The sequence below is a fragment of the Mandrillus leucophaeus genome, unplaced genomic scaffold (assembly GCF_000951045.1).
Source record: "Mandrillus leucophaeus isolate KB7577 unplaced genomic scaffold, Mleu.le_1.0 Scaffold376, whole genome shotgun sequence".
In the NCBI taxonomy this organism is placed as follows: domain Eukaryota; kingdom Metazoa; phylum Chordata; class Mammalia; order Primates; family Cercopithecidae; genus Mandrillus; species Mandrillus leucophaeus.
The window spans coordinates 1,898,831-1,925,237 of NW_012103987.1; the positions used below are offsets into that span (position 1 = coordinate 1,898,831).

A 26,407-nucleotide genomic window follows, 5' to 3' on the forward strand; every position below is an offset into this window, starting at 1 on the left:
ACTCAGTAAAGCCAAGCTGGGTTGTGCTGGGCTCTGCTCCAGGACCTTGTCATTACTGAACTTCTTTCCATCTCATGCTTTTCCATTTGGTTTAGATATGTACACAGCACTTTAACAACGGAAAATGGTTTAACAAAACTAATAAAACTTATGATAATAATGAGAACCTCAACAGCAACTGTTTATTGAGCCTCATACTATGTTTTGAGCACTGTGCTGAGGGATTCACAAGCATTATCTCTAATCATGATATATGTTATAATCCTCATTTATAGTAAGAACATGGAAGATTACACAGATTCAATATTACACACTTAGTTAGTAGTAAAGTAGCAGTTAAATTAGAACCCATTCTCTTATCCATTGAATATGCCATGTTCTGAGCTTATCTACTGCAATTTTCATAAATGCATTGTTGAATCACAGGACTCAGTGGGTTCTCAAGGTAATCTCATGAGTACATTAATGCTCCACAGAGTGTGAAGAATAGGTTGAACTAGGTCTGATGACCTATTGAGTTTACAGTACATTTAAGAACTATTAGAGGCCGGGCACGGTGGCTCAAGCCTGTAATCCCAGCACTTTGGGAGGCCGAGACGGGCGGATCACGAGGTCAGGAGATCGAGACCATCCTGGCTAACACAGTGAAACCCCGTCTCTACTAAAAAATACAAAAAACTAGCCGGGCGAAGTGGCAGGCGCCTGTAGTCTCAGCTACTCAGGAGGCTGAGGCAGGAGAATGGCATGAATCCGGGAGGCGGAGCTTGCAGTGAGCCGAGATCGCGCCACTGCACTCCAGCCTGGGCCACAGAGTGAGACTCCGTCTCAAAAAAAAAAAAGAACTATTAGATTAAGGTTATATTACCTTACCTCTTTGATCATTAATTTTCTCATCTGTACAACAGTGATGATCTGTCTTCCATTATTTGTTCAGATATTGTGAGGCATAAATGAAATCATACATGTATGTATTTTTTTAGCCAATTAATATGTTGCAAAATCTATAATTGCATTGGTAAATAGGTCACCTGGAAAAATAACTTCAGATACTCACATAAGCTTATGACTAGATGAGGTGAAAAGTTTTTTATAGCATTAGGTGTTCCCAGTTTCCATCCTGAAGAGCTAAAAGACAATATACAAGCAAATTGCACCTTTACATTTTTCCTGGGTTTATTTTGATTAATGTTGAGGCAAGCACTTAGTTAAAAAGTATTTCCTTATGCGATTAATGGTCTCTACCAACTGATAATTTCAAATCTTTAAGAATTTTGGGAGAGTAAAAATTATATCTAAATTTGAAAGGATTTTCTTAGTGCGTGTTCTGGCTGTGTCTGCAAAATAAAATTAGCAAGAATCTGAAAAGATTCTCTTCTATTTCCACTAATCCCATGATTGTATTTATTAGCAATCAGTCTATCTTATTTTTAAGATTAACCAATTTATGAGATTTTATGTTGCAGAGTTTGGGATTACAAATTTATTAGAGTTGGAGAACAAGTGTGCTTCCTTGGAAAGGCATTACAAATCACAGATTATTCAAACTAGAAGGAACTTTTCATGACTGTAATCCCAAGTTGAAAAACAGAAATGCCTTCAGAGGGCAGGCCAGTAACATAAACAAGGGGTATAGGCTAGATGAAGACAGTACGGAGTGACAGGGGCCATCATGACCATTTGGAGCACAGGCAATCCACAAAGGCATCCCAAAGCATCCAATGCAATACCAAACATGTTTGGAAATTCTACTGAGCTCAGTGACACAGGTTTCCAAAGTTTAAAACTGGAAATTAAAAACTGAAGTATCTAAGGGCCAGAAACATGAAGTGGTTTTATCTTGTGCTTCACTTGACAGTATATACATATATATATATATATATATATAAAGTAACTACAGTGTGCCATCCGATTTCTGGGCTCCAAGGATGTAACATGGAGCAACAGAGAAATTGACTTTGTTTTCATGTAACTTACCATTTTCTGGGGGAAGTATTTGTTAACCAACAACATCAAAATACAGAAATTCAAACTCTGATGGATATGGAAAAAATGTACACAGCACCACAAACCCAAACACTGAGAAGTGGAAGCACAATTCCAACCTAGGAATGCTGGGTCCAATCCATGTTGGAAGAAACAAGGGAGTGTCTTTTTTAGCATATTACCTACAACCACTAATGTTCACATATTCAATGCTATGTAAGCGAGAAGAAGACACATATACTATAGTCCTACCCTATATTAGTTCCTTAATAAATATTTGGTAAATGATGAACAACAACAAAAAATCTCAAAACCAATCCATAGAAACTTGTATTAATTGCTAGAATAAAGAATCAGAAAGCATTTGATACACTTTCAACAATTTTCTATTAAAGACATTAATATTTAAGGGAAAAGAGGGAAATAAGGAAGTAAACCATTGGAAAATTGAGGGAATGTTTCTTCAAAATGGAAATTTGATTCAAGAGGAACAAGCATATGCTACTTAAAAATTTGAAACTAAAAACAAACAAAATACTCAAGTACAAGATGGGGAAAACTTTCTACGTATGAATCAGCTAGAAATGCTTTAGGTATATGTAGTTGTGTTTAATAAAAATTTGAATATAGAGGTTGGATACAGTGGATCATCCCTGTAATCCTAGCACTTTTGGAGGCCAAGGCTGGTGGATCATTTGAGCTCAGGGGTTCAAGACCAGCCTGAGTAACACAGTAAGACCTCATCTCTACAAAAACTACAAAAATTAGCCAGATGTGGTGCCATGCACCTGTAATTCCAGCTATTTGGGAAGCTGAGGCAGGAGGATCACGTGAGCCTGGGAGGCGGAGGTTGCAGTGAACCAAGAGCGCACCACTGCACTCTACCCTGGGCACTAGAGTGAGACCATGTCTCAAAACAAAACAAAACAAAACAAAACAAAACAACAAATCAGAAGTGAATATAGTAGCAATACAGTATTATTGAAAGAACTATCATGATACTAAGGCACACTAGTCTCTAAAAGAGAATGTACCCATGACCATCATGAGTATGGGTATACAGTACATTAAAAATTACCAAAGAGTATCTATATAAACGAAATGAAACTGCACAAGAGACTTCTGCTAAAAATGAGTTCATGAAACAAATAGCTAAACAACACAGCGTACAGAGAGTGAGCATGAGCTCTGGACTTACATAACCCTGCATTGCAGCACTTCAGTCCATTGTCTTGTTTTGGCCAAGTTGTCTAATTTCTCTGTGCCTCATTTTCTCCATATGAAAAATTGGGATGATAATAGTAGCTACTTTATCAGATTGCTATGAGAATTAAATGAGATCACATATATGGTATATAGTTAGACAAATATTTTAGTAATTATCATTATAATCATCATCATCAATAATTGATCATTAAAGACAAGGCTAAAAAGTAACAATTACTATTTCCCTTTATCAAAGATTTCTTTGGAGAAGAAATTGTTTCTAGGTCCAGAGGAAAAATGAAGAAAAAAAAAGTGAGCCTAGCATGAGCAAGAGAAGTTGTTAATATTATATTCTTCCTTTCATGATGATAAAGCAATGGATTAAACTACAAAAATAAGTGTTGAAATCTATTAACAGGAGCCAAGAAAGAGGGAAAAGCTGTCAGAGATGATTTAAAAACTCACTAGCAAGGGTTTGCTGAGATATTCTTTAATAACCTCTAAGACCATCTAGCAGAGAATCTCACTCTTGAAAAGACAAATAAATGTATACTTGAGCCATTTTCCATCCATCACCCTGACGATAACCCTTAGGAATCCAGAAGATGGAGCACTGCTCTATTATGATAGATGACTTACATAGTACAGGACTTCACTGGCAGCACCAGAAGATAAGACGAACCTTAGATGAGAAAGGGTCACTCAGAAAGAGTATCCTCCTCTTTGATGATCAGTGTTTTTGCTTTTACACTTCAGGATAAAGGAGCTAGTAATCTGTTTGTTCAACTTGATTCACCTGTCTGCACAACAAATTTGGTATATTCACCAAAATATTTCAATATTGGTTCTTCTGATCTCCATTTTCTAAGGGTGTGAGTTGCTTAAAACTATCATGATTATATAATGAATAGAATATGAATTTTAATGGATACTCTTCAAATATCAGAATTTTCGGAAACAAGTTATTATAATTATTTAAAAACACTCAAACAAACACCCAAACACACATATACATAATGCTTCTAAGTGCCTAAATTCTTTATTTCTGGAAGTTTTTTCTCTAATTATTGTTATTGGAAAGGACATGGGCTACACTCTTTTAGCTGTTATCTTTCAGAAAGAAAATACTTTTATTAAGTTGAGCATTTCCCACCAAAAGCCAAACGGAAGGGAAAATAATTATGTTAATGCCTTAAGCAAACCAACAGAAAGGCAAAGGCTAGATAAATTTATGAAGTATGTAAAAGGTGTCAAAAAGTTAAAAAAGATAATTCATTCACGGTGAGCTTATTTTATTTATTTATTTTATTTATTCCTTTCCATGAGGACAGTTTCAAAGTAACATCTATTTATTTTTATGCCATTCAGTGCTACATAAACAAGGAATCACTTAGTTCTCACTTAGTTCCTTTTTTTCCAATAAGAGAATATAGGTCTCCATACTAAGTAATGGTAAAACATCTGGAAAGCAGAATCAGGCAAGTTATAATTTTTCAAGTCACATTTTCCTTTTATGAAGAACAAAAAAATCTGAAGTAAAATTTTGAAGAAGAGAAAAATGACTTTTTCCTGACCAAGGCTAAAACTATTTTTAAAAATCATAGCATACTTTCTTTCACATTATTTCTAAAGCTTTTCAGATCTATAACAAGAAACACTGCTCATACAAGTGTATGACGGAGTTCACATTACATTTTTATAAAGTTAGGTATTAAATGAATGACTACAAACTTTGAGCAGTTCTTTCATTTTGCACTGTACCATACACTATGGGGGAATAAGATTTTCATCTAACATTCAGAACTGAAAAAAAGTTACATTAAGTACAATCCATTTGCTCAGAGAGGAACTCACTGAATTGATCTCCCAGCCAAAAAAACACAAAAAAACAAAAAACAAAACAAAACAAAAAACCACTACTCTTACTTTTCTAAGTGTCTTTGGGCATACTTTTCTAAGCTTTGATATCCTCCAAAAGTTCCAAAATAAAAGAGTAGCAATTACTGAGAATGAAGACCATGATTCACATAAAGTTCTGTACTCAACAGTGCATGCAGTGTATACTCTACGGTTCATTCCAAGGCATATTTTCTTATTTCTCTCTGCCCACTGACATAATGAGTTGTCAACACAGGCTTAGCAAAATGGTACCTGTCACTTTCAGATGTTTAATATTTCTCTGTGAAGGATATGGTGACACTCTGTCAAACCAGCACAAATCTAATCTAAGGCTATCTTCTCTGACTCGCTTTAATATAAAATGTGTTACTTAGTCACCAGTGATTTAGGTAAGGTGGGTATTAGGAAGATGGAAGTGTGGAGCTGTGCTTCCTTTTACAGCATGTTTGCCAGCCACCTGCAGGCATAGTAGCTTATGACCAACCCACCCTATTTTCCATCTGTAGCAATAACTCCAGAGGAACAAAACTTAGATTTTGCATTTTTCTTTTTTGTCCTGACCATATTTTCTTCTTTCTTTTCAGTCCAGACTTAGAAGCATTGTCAAAACCATAATTTACTGATAAAACTGGACCATTAAGATGATGTACAGTATACCCAGAAGATACGTTTTTTCCTCACATTATCTCCTTATTCCTTGGCCAAGATCTGGTGAAAGCTTGATATTACCATAATACAATTGTTTCCGAAAATAGTCCAAGTATTTTGCTTAACTAGAGTGTATTTGTCATCACTGACATTCAATCCAATTAACCAAATTAAACTGACTGGCTGATACTATAATTACTTCATGTTCAAAGAAGTACAATGTTACTTAACAGTAGGTAGAGTCTAAAAGTGAGAAAATGAAACTAAATATTACAAGGTCAATAACATTAGATCTGTTTTGATGCATATTATAATCCCATAAAAATAATGTAAACTATTTACTTATGCTTTGGCTGGGCATAAAGCATAAGTGAATACCTTACATTATTTTCTCTCCACCTCTATGTAGAAGTGAATTAAATTACATCTATCTTAAAGCAAATCTGTTGAAGTTTAATTTACATTTATGATCTTTAGAAAGGCAAAAGTAATTAATATTATTTTATTTTTGATTCAGGTGAAAGTAGTATATTTTGGTAGTAAATTGTCACTAATTTCTTCTTTTTATATGAACTCCCATCCTTTCATAGGCTGGAATAAAAGACTGCAAAGACACAGATATTTTCGCAGTGTCCTACCACCAACTTCTGCCTATCATTCTGCTTCTAACCGCTAAGTCATAATAATTAAACACTTGCTTTTGGTCATGTTTTTCATTGTTTCTAATTCCTCTTATCCCTCCCCAATTACGTGCAGTAACCAAATGCACTCCATGAAGCTGGATTCATAATGAAAGTGTTTACTTTACTTATGATTAACTTCCCTGCATAATTAATGTCACCAATCCTCTGGGCAGCCTTATTACATCTATTCTGTTTTAACATACTATCTGTCAGCTGAATACATTTTCATATTTTAGGGGTGGGGAAAAGACAGAAAAGCTCCTTGCTGACTCCGAATCTAAGATTATTTTTATCAAAAAGTATTTGCAATCATATTAGCTATTTTCATTGCTTATATAAAGTGCTATATTAGCTGATCCTCAACTGAGAAGATAATGATTAAATTACAAATGTAAATAGGCTCCTATCAGAAACCACTGGCAACACCTTGAGGAGTCTGTAACAAGGATCTAAGGGAACAGAGGGCAGGAAAGACACACAGAGCTGGCAATAGGGGCAGCAGTGAGATCTGACCACAGGGTTCAGGAATTCTCATTTCCCCTGGAAGTCTTCATGAGGGACACACCAAGATCTTTTATTGCAGGTGTCATCTCAGACCTCTCATCTGCCAGCAATGCCCAGATCTGTCCACTTAAACCAAGCCACCTGGAAAGGGGGCTGAAAGGTTGATGTGCTAGTTCTGCTTTCTCTGAAGTCTCCTCAGAAAGTACTCCTCAGCCTGAGCTCATGCTATTTGCCTTAAAAGGATAAAATATCTGTAGGAAAAAAAAAAAAAAAAAACTGTAGCTGGCTGCAGAGACATCACATACCAGAAGGAGAGACGCTACAAGCCCAGGATTGCTCTTCCACGAGGCGCTCTTCATTGTTTCACCTTCAACTTAGCATTGGATAGCAGGAGCTGGGACCCAAAGAAATTATCTGGCTACAGAGGCAGCTGCCCTCAGCGAGAATTAAAAAACAAACAGACAAAAAAAAAAAAAAAAAAAAAAAAAAGCTTGGGACGAAGGCTGATCCTAGTGTGTGTCACATTTGAACACTGGCCAGGAACCCTGGCTGGCAGGAAAGGGGAAACATACTTACCCATTGAACAGAGCTGCTGCCACTTTTGTGTGCCCCGGGTCCTTAACAGGTAACCCCAGAGATTAAAGTGACACTGACAGATTCAGACGCAAGGAGGATTGCAGAGCTGAAGCTGCCTGGCTCCACTGCAAGCCAGGGATTTGGGTTGCTCAAAAAGAAAGGAGAAAGGTGCTTTCCCAAAGAACAGGAATTCAAGTAGTCTGTAACAATCAACATTGAATGGGTCATAGCAGAGGTTCTCAACCCTGGCTGAATATTATAATCACTTTGGGAGTGCAGATAATATACCTATACCTCAGGTCTACCCCACAACAATTAAATCATAGTCTCTGGAGGTGGTGCCCAGCAAAGATATGTTTTAAAGTTCCCTAGGTGATTGTAACATACAGCTATGTTTGAGAACCAATGGGCTAGGTAGGGAAATGATCACTTGTTTAGGAGAATAAACAAGAAGGCATCAACTAAACTGTCTACATGTATAATTTGGCAAAAAATCCAGCTATGCTTTTGCAGGCCCCTAGTGCTTAAAGGTTTTAGCCAATAGAGACATTCAACTCTTTAGATGAACATTTTATCCTGGTCTTTTGTTTAATATCACACACAAACGTACACACACCATACAAACACACACACACACACACACACATGCACACACCCCTTGTCATCTTCCTATCAGAGTGGTTCTCAAATTTTGCTGCACTTTAAAGTTACCTGGAGGCTCATTAAAAATTACTGATATGTAGCTTCCAACCCCCAGACATTCTGATTTTAATTGGTTTGTGGTACAATCTAGGAATTGGATTTTTATGTTCCCCAGGTGATTCTAATGTGCAGGAAAGTTTGGGAACTGCCATCCTACATTATTTCTTCCACTATTCCCAGTGTCATTCTGCTTCCTATTTAACTATTGGTGAACAGATAAGCCCCAGAGGACAACCTATATGTTATTCATAAAGTTTTCCTGCAACTACCTAATCCCCATGGCCCTTTGGACAGTAAGAGAGCCTAGCAGTCAAGGAGAAAAGCTCTGGAGCTCAAATGCAGGATCAACCTTGTGTGACTGTGGGCAAGTTGCTTCACTTCTTCGCGCCCCAGAGTTCTTTTTATCATGCTGTGAAATGGGGATAATCCGGAATCTTCCTCACAGGGTTGTGTGCATCCGAAAAAATAGATGATCAGGCTGGGTGCGGTGGCTTACATATGTATTCCCAGCACTTTCTTTGGAGGCCCAGATGCTGGAGAATCATTTGAGGCCAGAAGTTCAAGACCAGGCTGTGCAACCGAGACCCTGTCTCCATAGAAAATTTTAAAAATTATCCAGGTGTGGTGTTATGTGCCTATAATCTTAGCTACTCTGGAGGCTGAGGTGAGAGGATCACTTGAGCCCAGGAGTTTGAAGCTGCAGTGAGCTACTGTTGTGTCACTGCACTCCAGCCTAGGCAGTAAGACAAAGAACCTGTCTCAATCAGTCAATCAATGAATCATTCAGTCAATGAAAGAGGCAATCTATATAAAGCACAACAGCAGTGCCTGGCACAGAGTTAGTGCTCCATAAATGTTACCCAATCTGATGATGATAAGTAGTGTGATTCTTGACCCTTTTTATCCAGAAACAGGAGGCACTGAGTTGTTGCCCTTATTCTTGTCCTCTGCACTGTGGGCTGCACAAATACCACCAAGTCCTCACTGATGTCAGATTAAGGAGTATTTCAATGGGACAATACAATGCATTCAAAACAAGCACTGGTCTAAAGGGAAACTATCTTCAGTATAGCTCCCTAAGAAGACAAGCCTTCTATATACTCCAATTTGCATGTCTCTTCTCTATGGCAGTCTTCATCCATAAAGTACTGTCTTACTTGCAAGTTCTTTTCCAGTCTTGTCACCTGTTTACCTGCACACAAAGTCTATCAGTATTTTCCAGCTTCCTTGCAAATATGGCATAGCTTTACCAATACCCATCTCGTTTTGCCCTTTCTTGTCCCCTCAATATGCATTTCTTCTTCTCACTCTTACTCTCCAGCTTTTTTCATTGCTTATAAAATTCACGCTTAAAATACAGGCAGCCTCCAGAAGCTGAAAAAAAACAAGGTATGGAGTCTCCTCTAGAGCCCCCAGAAGGAATGCTTATTGAATTTTATAAGCAATAAAAATAGCTGGAGAGTAGTATGCTTATAAAATTCATTCAGAAATAAGAAACTTTTGAGAGTGTACTATTAGTTCCATCTTGTGTTAAACATCTGTTTTGTGTAGCTGAAGTGTTGTGCTATTGTTTATATTTACATGACAGTTTTGGAGGGAGAACATTCCTCTGCTCTTACGAACAAAATTATACTTACAGAGTTCAAACAGGTTGCACGCACTGAACTTCTCAGCAAATAAATGTTAAGGAGATGCTGAGGAACACAGTCGTTACAGAAGATGGTGAGAGGGAAGCAAAACCGGTATCAGAACAGAGTGCGAGGAAGCAGAGAAGGGCTGTCGGGGAAGGGGTGGCAAACAGTACCAGCTCAACAATTCAGATTAGGATTCAAAATGCCAAGGATGTGATTGCATAATAAGCTGTTGAGCATACTGGTAAATGCTGCTCTCAGCATGTGCTTATTTATCACATTGTCTTGCGTTCTCTGAGTTTGAAAGGTTCAAGTTAGAGGATCTGGAATGCTAGCAACAGACCCAGTCTCTTGGGATGGGCGGCAACACCTATGGTAGAGATGGCAGAAAGAGCAGCATCCTGGAGTTCGAATATGGTTGCTAGGATACCATAGAGACCCTCCACTGCTAGGCAGACAGAAAAAAAAAATGTGTCCATATGCCTTATAACCTGCAAACAGCAACAATAGAAACATCATCTGTGTTCTTCTACCATTTCCCATTAGGAATCCAAAGAACAAGTATCAGGAGCTTGAAAATGTGGCCCAGTAGAGCAAGGAAGCTGGTCATTTATATTCTCAGGCAGTTTCTAGAGCCATTCTATTTAAGGGCTTACCAGTATCTTCATTATAAGATCCATTTTGGGGACATGCAACTTGACTGTGCTTCAAAATGCCCTAATAGGGTTTTAGCCCCCTGGTCTCATACATTTTTATAAATGCTTCCAGGACTTCAATTCTACTGCATAAACTATAATGTCAAATTAACAAACAACCTTAAATTGGAAACTCTATTAGAATAACATTAGGTTGGAATTTAACTCCTCTACAAAAACAAGAAAGATGACTTTCAAAAAAACAACTTCAGGTTCAATTCTCATGATGTTCAGTTTGCCTAGGTATGTGAGGAATCTGCAGTGCTAGTCTGTGGCATGAAATTCGATTATTTTCAATGGGAACATTTGGAAGTGAGTGGAAAAAGGAACTTGGAACTGGTTTCTTTAAGACTTCTAATCATCTGCTGTTTGCTTAAATTAACTACTCTTACCTAGTTGGTATAGTTATGACTATCAACAGGACTGTGATGGTGGGGGTTAGAAAGCTGAACTGATATTCTGGCATTCAGAACTGTATTAGTGGGTAACTATTAGTCCTTGGTGTAAAACATACACACACACGCACACACAGACACACACACACACACACACACACAAATGAGCCTTAGCTATTCTAAAACCCAGAAGAATGCCCTCTCACCTACTTTATCAAATCATAGAAACTGAGATTCTCCTTCTCACTGGCCTAAACTTGCTTTTCCACAGTTCCCACTACAGTACTTTAGCACAGCCACCAGTTGCTGCCAATTCCCAGAGAGGCCCTGCTTTCTTTTTCTGTCCTGTCACTTTGCTAATGGCTTGTAATATGTTTCCCCAATCCCTATCTCTATCCCTCCCTCTTTCCTCTCATTTCCACTCACCTAAATCACAGCTATTTAACCCTTCTACTTCCACATGAGTCTCTGACACCATAAAACTAAACAGGCTTGATTGTATTTTGCCAACTGTCTTAGTTATCTCCCCTGTGACTTCTCTTACTCTATCTACTTTCTAGAATACTTACTTGTGCAGTATTGTTAACCCCTTGTTCACTCCTGGATGGTAGGACCTATGTAGCTCTTACCTCTAATGCCTTACAATATTTTGCACATCACAGGCAATCCCATAGAAGTATTGAACTGAGCTGCAGAGCACTTTTGGAATTAAATTTCTACCTTTCAAGACATAGTATGTTTTTATATTATGCCATCTATGATTACACTAGAATTCTAGAATTCTCTCAACTTCCAACAGAATGTAATATAGAGTTTTTAGGAACATTTTGTTTTTCTTGAGATATATTAGTATAAAGTCTAAAAGATCAAATAATCTCTTAAAATTAATGCCTCCCTAAAAATAAAAATAAATATTTTTATCCTCAACTCCTCCAAAGTACTTCAGGTGTGGTGGCTCACACCTGTAATCTCAGCACTTTGGGAGGAGCAGGTGGGCTGATAACCTGAGTTCAGGAGTTCAAGACCAGCCTGGCCAAAATGGTGAAACCCCATCTCTACTAAAAAACAAACAAACAAACAAACAAAATACAAAATTAGCCAGGCATGGTGGCATGTGCCTGTAATCCCAGCCACTCAGGAGGCTGAGGTGGGAGAGCTGCTTGAACCCGGGAGGTGGAGGTTGCAGTGAGCCGAGATTGTGCCACTGCACTCCAGTCTGGGTGACAGAGCAAGACTCCGTCTCAACAACAACAACAAAGAAAAAAAAAGGAAACAAAATAGAACATGTCACAATTCTCTGAAATTCAGCAACAGCTTACAAAAATACAAAGAAACTAACAACTTTTAGGAACTCAAGTCTATATAATCCAACTGAAATAACTGAAACCCTGTGACATTAAAATGGAAAGGATTTGGGAATATTTTCAAAAGATAAGGGGTTTAGATCAAAATTTCAGGGACTGAATGTTCCAATATGATATAGAATCAATTTCAGGAATGAAACTTCATGAAATAAAATTACTTAAGTCCATAAGAACTATTCTATATAGGCAATCAACAAGCTATCTGATCTCATATAATGAATGCTTAGGTTTTGTTTTTTCATTTTAAGGGTTTATTTGCACAATTTATTTCCAAATATAGTTTAGTAGTTTTACATTCTCAAGGAGTTATTTGGTAGCAGTGGAATATAGATTCCAATTTGCTACATCAGTTCTTTGCTTCACATAAGTACTGTATACAGATTGTGAAAGAGATCAATAAAAACACTCCTCCTACCTCATAGTTATAGTAGGAGTGTCCTGTCTGTGTGCTGGAATCTGACAGAACCTTCCCTCCAATTCCCACATTACAGGAAAAATTCCAAACCAAAAATGTTAAGATGATTCAAGTTATTAAGTTAATTTATATTTTATACTATTTTTAAACAACCAAATTTACCAAGAAAACAGAACTAAAGAAAAAAATTATAATCCTCAGAAGGCAACCTCAGTAAGCAAAAACTAAACAGATATATTTGCATATATGAGATAAATGAACAGAACATTAGTGGGGCAATTACCTACATCTAAAAAAAAAAAAAAAATCAAAAACTAGCATGAATGTGAGTTGGAAATTAATGTGTCTATTTAGATACTTTCATTTTAACTTGAACTCACAATAATCTATATGTGTGTTTAAGAAAGATGGCTACGTTTAAGATGTAGTAAAGATGAAATATAAAGACACAAACACTTGTTGCCAGTAAGTCTGTGTAATCAAATTATTCATAGTGAAATACATTGAAATGCAAACAAGTCTTCTTTGGTTTGGCAGGTTTTCTTAACTCTTTGTGGAGCTACCTTGTACAACCATTCAAATAACATAAGATTTATTCATTGTGAATACAATGTACTTCTATTTTCCCTAAGAAAGGTACACTTTCTACTACTCAAGCCAATTTTTTTCTAGTTTTCTTTATGTAAGTGTGAAAAAAGAACAGATGTTTTTCCAAAATTATTTAAGCTTGGAAGGCATTCTATCATTTTCCTCAATAAAATACTTCAGAGTCACCCAAAGCATCATGGCAATATCTTAAGAGCTGAGTCCTTTAAAATACAAGTTATTAGTAAGAAATCAGTGTCAGGACACACAGCATTGTTTGATAGATAAAATTTGTAATATAATGGGACGCTGTAAATCATTTGCCACACCAGCTTTATTTTCCACTCTGGACCTTTTCTGTTTGTTAGTTTTTCAATCTAGTTATTCTACAAGCCATGTACAAAGAGACTTTTAAACTTATCACATCGTATAGCTCATTTCCTACTGCCTAGAATCTTGTAAATCTCTGATGGAATGTTTAACTGGAGTTATCAGCTGGCTTGAACATGCTTCACTATGAAAACTATTTAAATGGTCTTTTTGTAAAAGCAGAGTTTGCTCTGTGTCACTCAAAAGTCCTGCAGATACGAAAATGAGATCCTATGGAATGTTTAAAGATGCAGAGAGCTGTCTTTGAGTTATTTTTTCATTATGCAAAACTTGGCCCAGGAGAGATGGTCCTGTACCTCGTTAGCTAAAACAGTCAGGCATGTCAGGACTGCAAATTAATTTACCAGAGAAAGCTGAAGTTTATTCAGATCACTCAGGGTTCTAAGGCAGACCTAAGTCTGCTGAACTATTAGGGCAATTTGGTGAGGTCGGAATCTCAGAAATGTTTACCCTTATTGTCTCTTTCCGCCTCCCTCGCGGAATACAAACTCCTCCCTAAACTAAGCCTGCATGAACAGCAAATGTTCCATGGGAATCAACATGTATAGGTATAACTCTAAGTTTTCAAAAGTAATAATTGGTACACACTGTGATTCCCCCCAAAAAATATCCAATAAATACAAGTAGAGATAATCGAGTATTTACTTTCTCCTTATATTAACTTGTTGTGTTTACGAAGTGGAGGGTTTCGATGGACCTTGTATTATTATGTAACACGTGCCATCCAGCCAATGTGATGTCGTTAGTAGTAGAGTAAGCAGTAACATCATTGGTTTTATCGATTATGTTATTATCTATTAATTTAAAATGCCGTTCTTTTGGGCGCTCTCCCACATTCTCTGTTAACCTCATGTTCCTGTAGCTTTACTCTCTATACGAACTCTGAGTTGAGTGTTGTATAACAAGTTTCATTAAATTTTTTCCATCCAAGTTATGAAGCCCACTAACATCAGAATTGCACAGTTCTCTCAAAGGCTAGAACAATGCCACAGTGGTTGCATTAGAAGCCAAGAGTAAGGCAAACAATGGGTCCACGTTTTAAGTAAGATAAGTGTGCTTATCTGTATCTAACCCTGGAAACAAGCAACCACGTCTTGGGAGATGGAGATGCTCCATTAGTAACATTATGCACGTTCCTTAAGGAAAACAAGCAATCTTCTGCCTCATATGTTATGAAAAAATATTTCTTCAAAATCAACAGACTAGTCTTCCATTTATGGATTGTAAATGTCATCCAATTCAGGAAATCAAAAATTCTTCCTTTTTCTATGTGTATTTGCTTATGTTTCACACTTTGATGATGACAAGAACGTCAGGTTTGAAGGGTACCAGCGTGAAGCGCCAGCAGGTAGAGAAATCCGGGAGAGCCACAAAAGCATAGAAAGTATGGGTGATATCAGACGCATTTCATTTCAAGTCTGATAAGCCTGCATTTAGGATTTTCCAGCTGGGCTGGTTTGCCAGGGTTTTGGGGAGACAGGAGGGCTTTTTATTTCTTCTGTCACACTCACACACACGGTCGGACACACACCTGGGACGCATTCAAACTCTACGTACACTAGGTGGCTTATACGAATGTATATGTATATTTAAAAATAATACCTTGACATCTGACAAAGACACGAAGGCAACGTATGTGCAGTGAGTCTGGCTCTGAGAAACGTGCACAGCCCCGCAAGAAGTGCCCGTTAAAATGAAACATTTCTGAGGATGAGGACAGACATGGCAAGCGGGAGGGGCGGGGGCCGACAGACAATACAGAGACCCGCAGCTCCCCACCGCCAGGGCGCCACATGGACCCGGCGCGTCACCCCTGCTTACTGTGGGCTCTTGGGGTAGAAGGGCAGGGTCACATGGCTGAGATCCTGGATGTCGAAGGCGGTGGGCTCGGCGGAGATCGCCTGCCGCTTGGTGCGCGGTTCGCCCTGCAAGGTGCTCGCGCTCTGCTTCTGCGCCTGCTGGGTGGCTGGTCGGATCACCGAGCGGTACTTGTCCAGCTCGTTCTGCAGCTTCTGGATCAGTTCGTCCTTCTGATCCAACTCCAGCTCCAGCTCGTCGATGAGAGCATCCCGCTGCCTCAGCTCCTCGATCTTCTCCTGGAGCGCGTACTGTAAATCCCGCAAGGTGCCCATGCTCCTCCGGGCTGCCGGGGGCTCCTTCCTGCCTCTGCTCCGCGTAGTGGGGCTTCCTCCCCTCTCCGATCAACTTTCCCCAAAGTCGCCGCTGCCTCCCGAGTGCCAAAGCTTCCTACTTGAGACCAAAGCCAGCCCTGGCTTCTGAGCATGCCCAGTCCGCCGGCTTCAGCCACCCAGAGTTTCAGTGCAGATTCCACTTCTCTGGGCTGGCTGTGAGGCTCAGAGTGGGGAGAGCAAACCAGCAGGTCCAACCCGGGATTAAACCTGAGACGCGGTGGGCGCCGCGGCACGGGGTAGAAGAGCCGGGAGGCGCGGTGGCGGGGGAGCGGGAGGAGGGGACGTGAATGGGGGCTCCGAGGCAGCGGCTGGGCTCTCAGGGTCCCTCGCGCCGGGCGCCCAAGGAAGCTTGCGGGGCTTGCGGGGAGCCTGATAAGCCTCCGAGGCGCGCCGGGGGTGTGCGGGCGGAGAGAGGAGGGAGCTCTACTTCGGGGGTGGAGAGGTGGGAGGGAGGGGACAGGGAGGACCCCGGGCAAACTCCGGAGGCCTCAGCTGACTCCAGAGCCGACCAGCCTGGAGAATGTTGGGCTACGATCCTAGCGACGTACGAGGCATAGGGGACTCTGTATCATCAAAGCTCTGAGTTCTGGAGGTATTTTGACGGCCGGCCTCACTAAGGAAAGCTCCCGAGCGGTGTGGCCGAGCTGTCGCTTCTCCCACACCACCTTTCCCACCCGGAGCGCCTCACACAGGTGGCTAATGCTTGCGAAGAAACTTGCCTTTCAGGAGCTGCGAGCGAGTCGGCGCCCGCGAGGAATTTCCCCTTTCAGCCTACTACCTTTGGGAAAGCGTTGTGGGGTAGGGGGTGGGGGTTCTGATTTTATTCCCCCGAGGCGTTGCTACTCTTTACCTGCTCCAGATAGTTACTCTCCTTTCTGCCCCTTCCAAACTCTAATCAGGGAACTCTTTTAGGGCAAAGGCCAAAAACGGATTTGGGCCCTAGCAGGCCATTCAGCTTCCCCATGAGCCCTCCGCCTTGAGCTGGTGCCTGGGAATAGTTCTCTGATGGGTCTTGCTTCTTCCATTGGCTGAATTTGGCGGGGAGAGGGTGGGGGTTAAAAATCATTCCCGAGCTCCAAAAAGTTCATCTTGAAACTGAACCATACCTTTGAAAATATTACTTTCCTCACAATCAAGCTGTTAGGAATGTGTATTTCCACTTGAATGGCCAGGAAGACATCCTGACACAAACTTTAAAGAAGGGGGAAAATCGTGAAGGAGCCAGGGAGACTACGCAGGCTGCAGTGAATTGTACACTATACTGCAGTCACCCCCACCTCTACCCACTCCCATCCCCATCCCTGCCCGCTCAATATTCCCCAAAATGATCACAATTAGGTAACTTCCTTTCTATTCAAGTATTACTCTCCCATCATGGGAACACATGTATAGAATCTTTAAATATCCGCCTACTACGTACCTAAATTCCTAATATTTGCTTAAGACATTAACAACTCATCCGATTTTATAGCATCTTTATTGGCAGACTTTTGATTACTATTCTTGGGCACTCAATATTATAAACCTCAATGCTCTATGTGGTCATTCCTTAACACTAAAACAAAGTGGATAGAAAATAAAATTGAATTGCAATGCAATTCTAAAGTTAACAAAGAACAGTATCAAAATAACTTGCACACGGTTGCTTTTGAATACACAATTTTTTTGTATTTAAGCTAGAGACAGAGGAAGGGAGGAAAAGAGGGAAGGAGGTCAAGGTATGTTAACCAGCTTGTTCATTTGAAGTGTGGTTGTTTGTAATTACAGGACTAAATGACAAAATATATGCAGTCCTAAATATTCTTTTATGTAGATGATTATCTAATAATTCTCTTAATGCCGATTACACAAGACACTTCATTTTTCTGCTTTCCAACACAGACTTTCAGAAGTGCCTTTATTTCTAAATGGGATATATAAAATGGATCATTCTCAAAACATTTTCTTTTGCAATGAAGAAATGAGCAACTTACAAATATTGAAAATAATAATAGCTCTGAATTATTGTTGTTTTAATTAAAAGTAAACCAAGCAGAAGTACTGTGACTTTGCATAACTCACTGTATTCTAAAAAAACTTCCATGAAAATTTCCTTCTTCTGGGCAAAAGGCCAAATTCTTATTTAACCTGTGGGAATTCTTTATTTCCATGGGAAAATGTTTGATACAAAATGACTTTTTCCTATAGATCTATTATTGAGGTTCCTGAAGCCATGAGTTTATGTCTAAAAATATATCAGATACAATGTATACAGGACATAATTAGACAACTGCTAAATTGGGTTCAGAATTCCAGGATTTTCTCTTCCTTTTTTTCCTTTTTCAGTTTTTCTTTTCTTTTCTTTTTTCTGTGACAGAGTTTTGCTCTTGTCACCCAGGCTGAAGTGCAGTGGCACAATCTCAGCTCACTGCAACCTCCGCCTCCTGGATTCCAGTGATTCTTCTGCCTCAGCCTCCAGAGTAGCTGGGACTACAGGCACCTGCCACCATGCCGGCTAGTTGTTGTATTTTCAGTAGAGACGGGGTGTTACCATGTTGGCCAGGATGTTCTCGATCTCTTATCTCATGATCTGCCCGCGTTGGCCTCCCAAAATGCTGGGATTGCAGACATGAGCCACTGTGCCCAGCCATCTCTTTCATTTTTAAAGTGAAAACAAATATTTTAAATAAGTTTTTCATTGACGCTTTAGAGTTTATTTAGGGTTTAAATGGGGTCGCTTAATGTTTTTGAGCAGCACAAAATAGAGAAGCTTCTTCCTCATTTGTAGAAAGTCTGTCTACATGTACAAAGGAAAATAAAAACTAAAACACTTTCCCAAAAATAAAAAATAAGACTTCAACCAAAAATATGTAGGCATTTTGGGAAAAAAGTGAGGGTTTTTTACATTAAAATATGTAAATATTTTTTCACTATTTTAGCTGGCATATCTACATGCAATTATAGGATGTATACACATTACATTTTCATTTTCAATGTACATCTCATGATATAAAATCTGTTTCAGGATGAATCTGATATTGACAGTCAGGAATCTGTTATAACAAACACAAAGAGAGTAAACAGCTGAAAAGACATGACTTTTACAATTGACTTTAAAAGGTGTTCAAGGAATAGAATCTAGTTATGTCAGGCTGTGTTATTTTTTAAAATTTACTTTCCCTTAAATGCTTTATAATTTTATATGCAAAATCCAGGATTCTGGCATTTTCTCTTTCATTTTTAAAGTAAAAATAAATATTTTATGTATGTTTTTCAATGATGTTTTTGGCCAGCTGTTTAGATCTTGAGCGATCAGGTTTCCATCTCAACCTTTTGAGTGTTTCCAATATTTTCTTAAACATCTTCTGTGTTGTACTTAGTAAATGCTGGAAATAAACCTTATGTGAAAAATCAAAGTCCTGCAATTACGTCTTAACAGACAAATTATCTTTACTATGTATCATATAGTAAACTTAACTGGCTAAATTACAAGATCAAAGATCAGGCACAAGTCTACTTTCTGCTAATTAGGAAGTGTCTACCTCAAATTCCTTCAGGGATAGAGTAGAGGAGAATGGCTTGATCTGAGCCCTGCCCCACTGCCTATCTGAGATGAAGCTTTGACATTAGATGCTGACAGTTAGAACAATGGAATTTTGAAGGAACTGAATTCATACTCTAGAATTCCATAATCAACTCACAACCTGCTTTTCAGCAGTCTTCCTTTTTCATAACTTTAATAAAAGCGAAGTTCTACTGGTAGCCAGACCAAACTGAGGCCTGTTAAACTCTAATATGCTCTTCACTCTTGCACCCAACCCTCATAATTGAGAATAAAAACTGACATGTCTTCCTTAATGGACCCTCAGAATCATTTAATGAGATATTCCAATAAAGTATCTTTATTATAATACTGGCTATTCAAAAGTAAATCTGTAGAATTTATCATCCTTCACTAAAAACATTATTAGCCCAAAAGAACTGGGCTAATTTTATCCACTTGTCCATTCCACTGATACTGTATTTCCTGGAAGAATCTTAAGTTTTGAAATTTTCTTCTGCCATGTCATGTGTGTATCTTGAATGGGAAAAAATAAACAAACAAAAATATAGCTGAGCCTTTTAGGTGATAGAAGCTACCTCTTGCAGAAGATTGCTAAAAGTAACAAGTCCTCCTAAGAATCTAGATTTTAAAGCTACTATTACTGGCAGACATAATGGTTTGTTCTAAGTTGCTAATCATAATCAAGATCACAAAAAATAACTAACTGCCTTGACTTCTTATATGTATTGTTCATATAACCCTATAAGTTGAATATTATTAATATTCTATTAACATTAGAGAAAATGAAGGCACAGAATCATTCACTTAATCAATGGCAAAGTCTGGCTTCATATCCAGACTAGGTGATGTAGAGCTGAAGTCCCTACCCCTCATTACTTTCTGTAGAACTTATAAGTGTTGCTACTGTCCTATTCTGTATCCAGAGAGAGAAGAGTGTCCTTAACATCAACTTGCTTGACTCAGGGGTCAGGGAGGTGAAGAGGACAAATTTTTAAAATCCTGAAAGATCAGCAGCAAGGTTTTCAAAAAGTTCCTTTTCCCAAAACTGTCTTTATTTCAACAAGATTACATTCTGGTTCAGGGTACAGTAACTTGAACCCATTTGCCAGAGATTGTACTAATCCTAAAATTGCTTGAAATTGTCCTGTCTTTAAAACTAAAAGTTCTAAGTATCTTCCAGTCTCAGGCAAACCAAGAGAGTTGGTCACCCTATTTAATTCAAAATATCTGAGCCTCTCTAGTTTATAAATATTTTCAAATTTTGCTTTCCACATTACTGATAGAAAAGTAAAACCAAGGAAGATCTATAATGATAATACCTATTATTTTAGGCACATTACAAACCCACTTATACATTACTTTGTGTGAATATGTTTTAGGAAAGCAATCATCCTATTGCAATGAATAATAAGGCACAACCGGAATTGTCTTTGGACTATAAAGGGGGATGAGTCAGACAATAGAATTTTAATTATACTTTGATAAATTAGACAATAATTCAAGGATCCCTTTTTGCTTTATTGTTTTAACAGAAACTGGAACTTACATTGATTCCCTACTAAGTACAGTGACTCAAGTACCAGCTATTTTATTAATTCCTGTAGAACTAGTTTTATAATTGTGTTTAGTGGATAGATTTGGCCATACGGAATATATATTTACATGGATATAAGTACAAATCAAAATAGTTTGGCTGTTTTCAAGGTATAGTATTTCAAATGGTAAGTTCTGCATGGAAAAGAAAAAAAAAATAAACCATTAATGATGAAAAACTTACTGCAGAGACTTGGAAAGTAATAGAGCACTGTACCATAATTGCTAATGTACTTAGCATTTAATACCGAATTAGTGTCATGCTTAATATTAGGTGAAATGAATTTTTATAGTCCCCTTCTTAAGATGACGGGAAGTTATTATTGGGCCTCAGGCTAAACTAGTTCTCATGAAAACTCATGAACTGTCTAACAAAATGAACATTTATTTGTACTCTTTAGTCAGCTGCTCATTTTCAATAGCCAAAAGAAAAAAAATCAAGAAGAAAAATATTAGGTTTTTTGTATTTTGAAATAAGAGTAAAATTTTTAAATGCATAAAATAGAATCTAAAATGCTTTATTCACAAGACACCATTTTACTGCATCTGAAGCTTAATGTATATGTGCATGAAGCTTAATGTATATGTACATGCAACATATCTACCTGTATTATAAATAAGTTAGAGTTGCTCAGTTCCATTTCAGTGATTCTTCTGGTATATTAAATGTGCATCTTTTACTAAGGTAAATCATCAGTATTTTCCACAAAATTTTCTAAAGTACTTTCAAAAGTAATTTTGATTCTGAAAACAGATTTGATATCATGGGGCTTATAGAATAGATCTATAGTCTGTGACTTTTTTCTTTTTTGTTCTTATTTTTATTTTAACTAGTATTTAGCAGTTGATATAACTTGGCCATTTTCTTCTTACTGGTTTTGTAACCAAAATTTAAAGCAAAGAAAACCTAAATTTTGTTAGCAAACTCTTTAAAAATAGTAAGGTAAGAAAATACTAAAGATGTAAGAACGACAATAAAATAGAAATTTGGGTGAATTGATTTTTTTTTTATTAGTAGGTAAAATGACTGCATTGGGCAAGAGAAAGATGTCAGGAAATTTGTTTATATTGTGAGAATGTCAGTAATTCAAGGGAGAGGGGGCTTTGCAGGCAAAAAGACTTAGTAGGGAAATACATGGAGATCTCCACTCTCATTAATTTATTAGGCATGGAAGTATCACCTAACTTCAAATTAAGGACTCTTCAAATTGTGACCTTTCTATAATCATCATGAGATGGAAATCCAGACATCCACTTTTCTAATGACAGGCAAATGAGGCAGTAGGCTAGTAAAGCAAATGGATATCATTCCAGGGCCAAGATATTGCCAAGTATTATTCTTGAAACAAGGATGGGAGCTCCAGGGTGGGGCCCAGGAGATGCATACATTCACCATGTATTTGTAACTAACTATAACATTATCATTCGCCTCACCTAATGTAGGTTTTTATTAAAGATTCAGTAATTCCTTTATGGTCTAGGCTGGATTTTTAAAAATTCATTTTTCAAAGCACAGGCATTTAATCTGGTAGATAAAGAATACTTTGAATATTAGTGGTCCAGATTTAAACTTAAAAGACAAATATGCAAACACCTATATAATGAAGAAGTTACCCAAAACGTCAATATCTAAAGTATCATATAGTTTCAATGCACCATATAAATAAATGTACAATAGGAACTTTCACACTTTTTTGATATTAGTGCAAAACACAATTACACATCTAGAATCTAGTGTCTAGAGTTACTGTATTACATACAAATTTTTTTGCTCAAAGAGTTAATGTAGAGAGTCATTATGGAAAATTCATCTAATTTTTCCCTAAAATATAATACAGCCAAAATTCTAATTATCCAGCTTCCTTAGAAAAGCATCTATGTTGACTACAACTTTTAAGTGGAAAAAATGACAGGGAAATCTTCACAATGTTTATTTGTGGAATATTAAAAGCAATTGCTGCTGTTAGGAACATGGAGAACTTAGTGAAAATTGCTTACTTGCATTTTCCAGTTTCCACTGGTCAGACCCTCCATCGGAAAACTGCAAGTAATATTCTCTCAGCAGTCACAGAGCTAAAACTTACCTAAGATAACAGTGTTTCCACGTTTGCTCTATTTTTCAGTTTACTTTATGTCACTCTCAAGGGTACACACAAATAACATACATATACATACATACAAACACACAAATACAGAGAATTAAACATATGCCATGGTTTAACATCTCATCCTATCCCACCTCCCACAGAAAAAAAAAAAAAAAAAAAGCAAATGTGTCAGCTATGATGTGAATGTCTCCCCCAAAGTTCATATGCTGGAAACTTAATCCCCAGTGCAACAACATTGAGAGGTGGAATCTTTTAAGTGGTGATTCTTTCAAGACAAAAAGTAGTTGTATAAAGACACATATTTTCCAGAAAATATTCAAAGTGACAGGAAGAAAACATGGTTATCATGGATCTTAAGCAGGCAAATATGTTGTTCTAAGAGAGGTGTCAAAGTAAAGCTCTGCTAGCAACCAGGTGACTCTAATGCAGAGCTTTCCTCAGAATGTTAACTAAAGAACACTAGTTCCTTAAAATGGTAATAAATGTAATGAAAAAGAGTTTTATGTTCAAAAATGTTTGGGAGACATTGAGAAAAAAATAAGAAAAGAGATTTCTTTCTGCATTATTATCAGTACTTTTAACTTTCCAGTATGTATTATGAATTTCCAAAATAAATATACAGTAAATACAAAAAATATTACATACTGTATACACTATGTAAATAAATGGTAAATATATACAATTGTTTAACAACTAAACCTTCCTTCTTCTAATACTTTCAGTGTTGAACCTGAGTATTCATAGCATTTAATACTTTAAAAGTCAGACAATTTAATAGAAAGTACAAGCATTTTCTCCATTTGTGAAATCCCCTGTTGCTATCTACATACACAGCAATATCTGAGACAAGAACACACAGTTCTATTCCCACAAACAGTACTGTCAACTACTCGTGTCTCCCCTTTCAAACCACAATCTGCCCAGTCTGTGGCCACAGCCAATGACATGACAGAAAACCATGAACATGTAACAAATTTGGTGCCTACAGGAAAGATTAGCCTTGCCATTTGACCCATAATCACATTTCCTCCCTTTAAAATTAGACTAGGTCACAAGATTATTGCTTAGGCTGGGAAAATGTTCAAGGAAGGACTACAATGGGATCAAAATAGGTAGAGCATTTGATGAGTAATGAATTACTTAAGTATTACAGTGATCCTTTAGTTCTTTAAGTTCTCCAAGCATTAAGCAATTATGTTTTAACATTTCATAGCTTCCAGTGGGAATTCTCTTTTTGCCTGTGAAGCCCTGTTCCCAACCCCTTTCACTACCTTCAAATCCTAGCCCCATCACTGCCCCATCACCGCCTCTCATCTCTTGAGTTGTTTATTCAATAAATCTATTCTTCAGTTCTTCCCTAAAATAAAACTACCTCTAATAATCCTTCAGAATCATCCCCATAATATTTTCCCTTCTAAAAGCACTTTATCAGAATGCATAATTATATATTACGCATTATAACCCTAACCCAAACGCTAACCCTAATATTTGCATACATATTTGTTAAATAGATACTTCTCCCATTGGACTGTAAACTATGAAAGCAAAGAATTATGTCTATTTTGTTCACCAATACCTAGAACAGGAAGGTGCTCACTATACTTGCTAATTGTGTTGAATAAATAAAGGTAGGAGTAAATGCAATCAACAACTATTTATTTAATATGCAAAACACACCTCTCTGTGGAAAGGAATCAAAAGGGACAAATTTTCTGTTTATTGATGGTGTTGTGTGATATTTAATAAATCAAACATATCAGAGGCTTAGCTTAAACCTGTCTGTATGTAATAAATCAAATATATCAGAGGCTTAACTTTAAAATGGGTTTTCTTCTACAGAAAAAAATAATAATAATCCCTATTTGAACAACATATTTGCCTGTTTAAGGACCATGATAACGACGTTTTCTTCCTGTCGCTCTGATTTTTTTTCTAGAAAATAATGTGTCTTGATATCCAACTACTTTTTTCAACTCTCTTAATGCACTTTTAAATCACCATAATCTCACCTTCTTTCTTACTCTTAGACTTATAATATGTTGTCTTCAAGGTACAGCGCTCTTTTATGTAACACTGGCAATGTCTACAGAATCAACAGTTTTGCAATTTCTTTTTTGTTTCTTCCACAGTTCCAGCTACCCCTTCAAAAGCCGACTGCTTTATTTGGAGTTGGCCTTCTTTACTAGTGCTTCTTAATACATACATCTTGTAGAAAACTATTCATATCATTTGATATTATTTCAAAAGCAGATGCTTTCAATTAAGATACTTAGTATCTTCCGTGATTATTAACCGATGCTTGTGTCCTACCTGATCATTTATAACTTGAAAGTTAAGATTCAAAGTCCAAGAAGTAAATTTACATCCATCTGCAAAATTCCTTCACTAACTTAATTCTTAACATACATATACTTATTTCCCATATCCTCTCCCTTGTTCTTGCTTTGCTTTTTCCACAGAATGTCAGAGTAGGCCCTAGATATAAAATCATAAGCTTAACATCACAATCAATTGAATATAAAAGTGCTAACTTTTGGGAATTAGCAATAATTATAAAGTCACAATGCTATGTTAAATAGCTGTTCAATTCAATCAAAAGACAGGAATATATGGTTTGTTAATGCAAAAAAGAATATTTCTCAGGTAGATGTTTTCTGTAATTTTAAAAAGTCAGAAAGAAGACTTCATAAGCTCTTCAAATTTATTAGACTTGAATATAGGTCTTGAAAAAAGTAATTGTTGTCAACCTTAAAAAACCTAAAGACAAGCCATCCCTATGAGAAAATAAAATAAATCCTTATCTATTAAAGAGTCAAATTTGAAGATAAAAAGTCAAAGCCTTGCATATATATATATCCCAAAAATCTTTATAAATTAAGCTTTTAACTGCAATGTTATAATGCTGCTTCAGTGTCTAAATAGAAATTTAAGTTTCTGATTCGCAACTGTGTGAAACTTCTAGATCTTCAATAAAACGTTAGCATTAATAACCACGTGAATGTAAGAACCCTTCTGGCATTGCATCATTTATCTTTAGTGGTTTTAATTATATTTTTCCTCCCACAAACTGGGAGTCTCATGATGCAGTCATCAATATACCTAATCCTTTTGGGAGCACTATTTCCCAAGACGAAAAACATATGTAATTAATATTAATAAAGCTCCGCAACAGAAAAATGTCATGTTGATATGTATATGCCTTTCTATATGTAGAAAATATATTCTTTATTTTATTCAGTTAAAAATAGTATTTTTCGGAAAATAGTTTCTGATTGAGATTTAAATGTTTCATTT

The 26,407-nt window shown here is 37.2% G+C and overlaps 1 protein-coding gene across 1 annotated transcript in view; it reads right to left on the reverse strand.

The window, feature by feature from the left end:
* PRKG1 (protein kinase, cGMP-dependent, type I) overlaps positions 1-16,264 on the reverse strand; it is a 1,334,865-nt gene extending 1,318,601 nt beyond the window's left edge. Inside the window, exon 1 of the mRNA XM_011990275.1 lies at positions 15,498-16,264. Coding sequence (XP_011845665.1) covers positions 15,498-15,808 — 311 coding nt within the window. The 5' untranslated portion in view covers positions 15,809-16,264. The remainder of the gene's footprint in view (positions 1-15,497) is intronic.
* Between the last annotated feature and the right edge of the window lie 10,143 nt (positions 16,265-26,407).